Below are 6,849 nucleotides of genomic sequence, written 5' to 3' on the forward strand. Positions count from 1 at the left end.
TGGTGCTATCGTACATCCACGTTGATGGAGACTTCAACCCACGAAGGGTAACGGTTGCGCGAGTCCACGGAGGGCTCCACCCACGAAGGGTCCACGAAGTAGCAACCTTGTCTATCCCACCATGGTCGTCGCCCACGAAGGACTTGCCTCACTAGCGGTAGATCTTCACGAAGTAGGCGATCTCCTTGCCCTTACAAACTCCTTGGTTCAACTCCACAATCTTTGTCGGAGGCTCCCAAGTGACACCTAGCCAATCTAGGAGACACCACTCTCCAAGAAGTAACAAATGGTGCGTTGATGATGAACTCCTTGCTCTTGTGCTTCAAATGATAGTCTCCCCAACACTCAACTCTCTCTCATAGGATTTGGATCTGGTGGAAAGAGGGTTTGAGTGGAAAGCAACTTGGGGAAGGCTAGAGATCAAGATTCATATGGTAGGAATGGAATATCTTGGCCTCAACACATGAGTAGGTAGTTCTCTCTCAGAAATAGGATACTGGAAGTGTAGGTTCAGTCTGATGGCTCTCTCCACGAATGAAGAGGAGGTGGAGGGGTATATATAGCCTCCACACAAAATCTAACCGTTACACACAATCTACCAAACTCGATGGGACCGAATCGTTAAACTCGGTCAGACCGATTTAGCAAATAATGTGACCGTTAGAGTTTTCGGTGGGACCGAAATGCAACTCGGTAGGACCGATTCGGTTAGGGTTAGGGCATAACGTAATCTCGGTGAGACTGATTACACAAACTCGGTAGGACCGATTTTGGTAATAAGCTTTCCAGAGAGTTGGTCAGGCAAACTCGGTTTGACCGATTATCAAACTCGGTGGGACCGATTTTGACAATAAGTTAACCAGAGAGTTTGCATTGTAATCTCAGTAGTACCGATTGCTCAAACTCGGTGAGACCGATTTTGATAATGGACATACACAGAGAGATTACAATCCCATCTCGGTGAGACCGAGATCCCTATCGGTGAGACCGATTTGCCTAGGGTCTGTGGCAATGGCTAAGACATCCAAACTTGGTGGCGCCGGATAGAAAGAATCAGTGGGGCCGAGTTTGACTTTAGGTTTAGGACATATGTGTGGAAGTGGGAAAGTAGTTGAGAGTATTTGGAGCATATCACTAAGCACTTGAAGCAAGAGGCTCATTAAGCAACACCTCATCCCTCCTTGATAGTATTGGCTTTTCCTATAGACTCAATGTGATCTTGGATCACTGAAATGTAAAATGAAGAGTCTTGAGCTTGAAGCTTGAGCCAATCCTTTGTCCTTAGCATCTTGAAGTAGTTCCCACATCCTTTAGTCCATGCCACTCCATTGTTGAACTCGTCTGAAACATACTAGATAAAAGTGTTAGTCCAACAAGAGATATGTTGACATTAATTACCAAAACCACCTAGGGAGCACTTGTGCTTTCACTAGGTAAAGCGAATGTCAAGCGTGCGTAGAGTTGTATCGGTGGCCGATAGAACTTGAGGGAATATTTATTCTACCTTTAGCTCCTCGTTGGATTCGACACTCTTACTTATCGAAAACTGTTGTGATCCTCTACACTTGTGGGTTATCAAGATTGATCTTGTGCGCGAGTATGGCCAGAAGCTAGGGTTGATTGAAGCTGAGGCCGCGGGCAGGACCGCCGCCCTTAGGTCCAAGCTGGCAGAAACAACGCAGTGCACAAAGGCCACCGCAGCCACCCTGGTCTCGGCGTAGACTGAGTTGGGTTTCTCCCGCGCCAAGCTGCTTCTCCTTCAACGGCGAGTTGATGACGCTGAGTCTGTTGCGCGGCAGAACAGAGAAGAAATTCTCCAGCACCAGATGCTGGAGCACATGCATGGCCCCATGCTCCAAGAGCTCAGGGATAGGGCCAACATGGCCCTAGGCAATGTCTGCGACGCGAACGCTCCATATCCTCGTGTGACCAACTATGCTGCCCATCTCCAATTCTTCACTGACGTGGTGACGCATCTGCAGAATCGCTCCGAGAGAGCTCGCCAGCTTGTCAAGGAGAGGAGCCACGTATTTCTCGGGTGTGCATTCTCCCGCGTCTTCAGCCATCTTCAGGACAGAGATCCCCACTTTGACTTTGACGTCGTCATTGCTCCAGTGCCCATGGTCATTCGAGGTGACCTGGCGCAATGGGTAGAGGACAACGTGGATGCTCTTGTTAGGGCCTTCGCTTCTGATGATGACGGGGTGGTAGTGGTCGCGGATGAAGGCGATGTGGTGAACGACGGTGAAGATGGCGCCGATGACGGTGATGGTGATGACAGTGATGGTGACAGTGATGGTGACAGCGACGCCGGTGATGCCTCCGGAGGCGACCTAGAGGATGCGGTGAGCGATATGTCCGACTGATCTTGTGTCTCCCTGTTGTTTTTCCCTGCACACAAAAAGCTCGGGTGTGGCCCTGAAGGTTGTGAGAGCATTTTGGGAGGGGAAGCCCCTCATGTAAAAAGGACCTTCATCCGCATGCTTGTAGGGGTGACACTGAATGTGTGCCTCCATCAGGCTACATGCCTCGTGATGAGTTAGTTGCTGTGGTTTACCTTTAGCTCGAGCATGCCTTGGGGTCGTGGTCCTCCGAAGGTCCTCTAGGGGATCCGCTGATCATGTGGTGAGAGCCTCGCGAGAGCGAGTGATAGCCAAAGGCCGGCGCGCGCATGTGCTTAGCCCAGCCCCACCCGCGAGGGGCTCGCGGGGGGGGGGGGGGAGGCAAGTGACGCGAACCTTGAACTAGGGCAGAAATCAGAACACGAGAAATCACACGAACGAGACAAGACACCCCCCGAAAACACGCAAACACAAATTCAATTTCAACTTAAACCCAAAGCAAGGAAGCTCGACCACAAAAAGGGAGGCAAAAAGCAAAAGGCCGCGTCCGGCACCTAGTCTAGTCTTCGATGTCTTCTCACCAGCGCAGAGCTAAGTGCTGCCACTGGGCGTGGGCGGGAGCCCTCGAGGCCCGAGGGCGGCCCTCCAGAGACTCCGGGGCATGTACAACCCCAACTCATTATTACGTGAGAGTGTCACGGGCGGCGAGCTTCACAGGCACTAGGCCTTCTTCACAGGTACCGGCCTTGCTTCATATCGCCAGACGAGGGCTCCGCCTTGCGCCACGCTCGACCATCATTGACGGCGACCGGAAACCAAGGACGACACCAATGGGATAAAGCGGACGCAAGCGGTTCCCCCGACGACCACGGGTCCTCTGCCGGGGGTAGGCTTCGGAGCACCTCCCCGGCAAAGGGCCTACCTTCGGAAAACACCTTCCTTCGCACGCCATGGGGAGGGGTCTGGCTCCCGGCCCCTCTCCAGCAGCCCCCAGTGCGCCCCTCCTGGCGGAAGGGAGGCTGCTGAGCTGGGGCAACCATCCGCTGCAGTGACCTGAACTTCCTACGATCCATGGTTAGCCTAAGCTTGCTCCTGAGGAATTAACGGTACCCGATAGCTGTTGCCGCCAGCGCGGTTGCTGATGATTCCTTGTGGCTCCTGAAAAGGCTCGGCTTCCGGTCTCTCTTCCTCCCAGCCTGGTCCGGAGAACAAGTCATGGTCGTCTTCCAGTGCGTACTCCTGGTCCACAATGTGGGGTACGTAAGCCTCCGAGGTTTCCACCCCGAAGGCTTCGCCGTAGTGCGCCATGCTCCATGCGGCTTGACCCAGCACGCCGTCTTGGGGATGATAGGGCGGCAGGCCGCTTGGGTTGTAGGCGGTGATGCGCATGCCCTCGCTCACTAGGGGTGGTGCTAATGCAGTCTGACGCCCGGCGTTGATGGTTGAGCTTGTGCTGATGAGGCCTTGGGGCACGCCTGAGGGCGCACGGGCGCGGATGGGCCCGCCGCATGATCCGCCCAGGGCCTGAGATGGAAGCTGGACGCAGAAAGGAGGCGCCCCTGAAGCTGCAGCATCAGGAGCTCGGCAACGCGCTCCAACAGCACATCTCTGCCGCTCTCCTTCAACCTGCACCGCAGCAGCTCGCGAGCCACCGTGAGCTCAGCCCTCGTGTTTGCTTGCTCCCGCCGGGTGTGCGGTGCCGTGACCGCGACGTGATTCGAGGCCCTTGCTGCTGAGCGCACCTGCCGCGGAGTGAGGGCAGGTGGCGCTTGACCGCGTCGCCCGCGGCCCGCAGCGCTCTGCGGAGCGCGGGTTGCCTGAGGCGTGGGGTTGAGGTCACCTGGGGCAGGCGGCGCGGCATAGGCAGGCCATGCCGCCGAGCGGTTGGCGTTGACCGTCGGGTCGCCAGACATTGATGCGACAAAGCGGTGGAACACAGATCGACGGAGAAAAGATTCCGGTGCACCCCTACCTGGCGGGCCAAATGTCGGATATTGGGTTCCGGCAAAACCCTTAAGGTTCGAACTCTGGGGTGCGCACAAAGATCTTCTCCCTACCGATCCACGCCCACAACTTCACCGCGATTCTAAGCTAACAATATGAACAACACAAGGGACATGAGGTATGTACTGGTTCAGGCCACCATTGTGGTGTAATACCCTACTCCAGTGTGTGGTGTGTGGATTGCCTCTGGGACTGATGATGAACAGTACAAGGGGAAGAACAGCCTCGCGAGGAGAGGTGTTCTTATGCTGGTGTGGGTGGTTCTGGTTCGAATGGATCCGTCCTTTGCTACGGTGGTGGGTAGCCCTATTTATAGAGGCCTTGGTCCTTTTCCCAAATATTGAGCGGGAAGGGATTCCACAATGGTGGGATTTAAAGGGGGACAATCAGTACATGCTATCCCGACTAAAGGTGGTCTTCGACTGCCAAAGGCACTGGCGATGACACCGTCTTGGGCTCCACGGTGACCTCCGTCTTGCCGTCCTCCTGGTCCTGGTCTTGTTGCATCGATATGGAAACCTTTGCTTGATGCCTCGGTACTCCGTGTCTGCGCTTGCCCCCTTTGCACCAAAGAGGAAACAAGGACACTGCACTGGTCAGCGCCCGCCTGGCGCCTGCTTGGTCTTGATCATCATGGTTTGCGTCATGTGCACCTCGCGAGGTACTCCTTGCCTTGATCTCTTCGCCTCCTCGCGAGCTTGCCTGGTGAGGCTGCCCTTGAGGAGGCCTTGCGTCGTCCGCTTCGCGAGGCATGGCCCCTCGTGAGGGTCTTGAATTTAGGTTGATGAAGACGAGCCGTACTGGGCCAGTGATGAGCCACGCCGCAGGCCGCAGGCAGGCAAGTTTGAATACCCCCATATCCAAGACGCCAACATCCACAACTCTCTTTGACCATTTTTATTTTCATTCACTGATCAATTACTGTGGGTCCTAAAAATTCGCACTTCATTGCAGCGCTACGAGTGTTGATGGTGAAGAGCATCTGTACAGGCTAGCAGCAAACATGGGCATAACTGTGATCACTTCGTCACAAGTAAGTGTTCGCGTCATTCCCGCTAATTGTGTAAAGTATCTGCTGCGACCGCAGCTCAGTTATTTGTTGTAGCCTCTGCATTTCAATAGTAAACGTATTCCCAAATAATCTGAAGTTGAGTATTTTGCTGGAACTTCTTTTCCCTGCTCCATTTACAGAGGCCTGCTCATCGACGGCGAGGGAAACTGGGAGCTGTGCGAGATCCAGCATTGATTGACGCCCCCAAGCTAGAGTTTTATCGGCTCAGTCACTTATGCCGTGCAGAAGATGCTGCTGCTGTTACTGGTGCTACAGCAATTTGTTCATAACAGGTCGCCCTCACAGACCATCTGAAAGCTGGAGCAGTCTGTACATCTGCGAAGCAGCTCGACACAAAGAAATGAATCCTTGCCAGGAACTGAAAGACGCAGAAACATGTCGATCGTAGTCTAGTTATACCAAATTTAGTAGCAAACTGAATGAGCAGGTGACGACGGAAAACCGGATGCTTAGGATTGGGAGGTGTTTCGGTTTGGAGGTGTGGAGTGAAGTAGGAAGAGTGTATAGCAGCAGTACATAATCTCAGAGCAGCTGTTAATGTTAATTCATCCATCCTATTATTCATTGATTCCAAGCTAGTGTAGTACATATGGAATAAATTTGGCTGTTGTTGCCATCATCTTCATTGTCGTCGTCATAAAAAATCGTGTAAACAAAAAAGGCAGGAAATGATGGAATAAGTTATTGGTTGTTGCCATCACCAAACTGCAATTGAATGTTTCTTTAACATTCTCCACGTGCACGGATGATCATGTGTTTGGTTGTATAGAACTAGCAAAAGGACCGTGCGTTGCAATGAAAGGAAAAAACATAATCGCCAAAGGATATAATCACATTTTGCTGAGTGCAGCGATTCGGTGCCCGAACTCATCTCACCTGGTCAGAAAAAAATTCACAAAATTCCAAGTGTTTTTCATGGTAGACAATTTATTGCGTGAGGTTCGCTCCAAATATTAGCTCACTTGGACATCTGAGTAGCTCCCTGCAAAAAAGACAAATAGGGTCAAAACAGTACATGAATAGTAAATTGTTTTACATACTCGAATTTGTCTTTTTTGCGGAGAATTGCTCAGTTGTCCAAATGATTTGAAAATTTGGCGGACCTCACGCATCAAATTGTCTATCATGGAAATTTTTTTGGAATTTTTGAATTTTTCTAGTATTTTTTTGATTTTTATTCAACATAGGTGCAGATGAGTCCAGGCTTAGAAAATGATTTTCGCATTTTGCTGCATTATTGAGATACACTATCACTCTCTTCCCATTGCGTGTGTCAACCCGGGTGGGGAGATTCACTAACATACTTTTCCAACCGCTACTGTGTGGGCTGGCCCAGGTGGAGGTGGGGATTCCCCTATCTAAAACGTATTTATGTCTCAAAAAAATCTAAAACATTTTTTCAACCGCTACTGCATGGGGGTTTCCTATTTG

At 51.9% G+C, this 6,849-nt stretch overlaps 1 protein-coding gene across 1 annotated transcript in view; it reads left to right on the plus strand.

Moving 5' to 3' along the window:
• LOC119292499 (ABC transporter D family member 1-like) overlaps positions 1-5,592 on the plus strand; it is a 38,679-nt gene extending 33,087 nt beyond the window's left edge. The window contains exons 6-7 of the mRNA XM_037571320.1: positions 5,301-5,414; positions 5,538-5,592. Coding sequence (XP_037427217.1) covers positions 5,301-5,414; positions 5,538-5,592 — 169 coding nt within the window. The remainder of the gene's footprint in view (positions 1-5,300; positions 5,415-5,537) is intronic.
• Positions 5,593-6,849: the final 1,257 nt, after the last annotated feature.

Source organism: Triticum dicoccoides, chromosome 4B (genome assembly GCF_002162155.2).
Source record: "Triticum dicoccoides isolate Atlit2015 ecotype Zavitan chromosome 4B, WEW_v2.0, whole genome shotgun sequence".
Classification (NCBI taxonomy): domain Eukaryota; kingdom Viridiplantae; phylum Streptophyta; class Magnoliopsida; order Poales; family Poaceae; genus Triticum; species Triticum dicoccoides.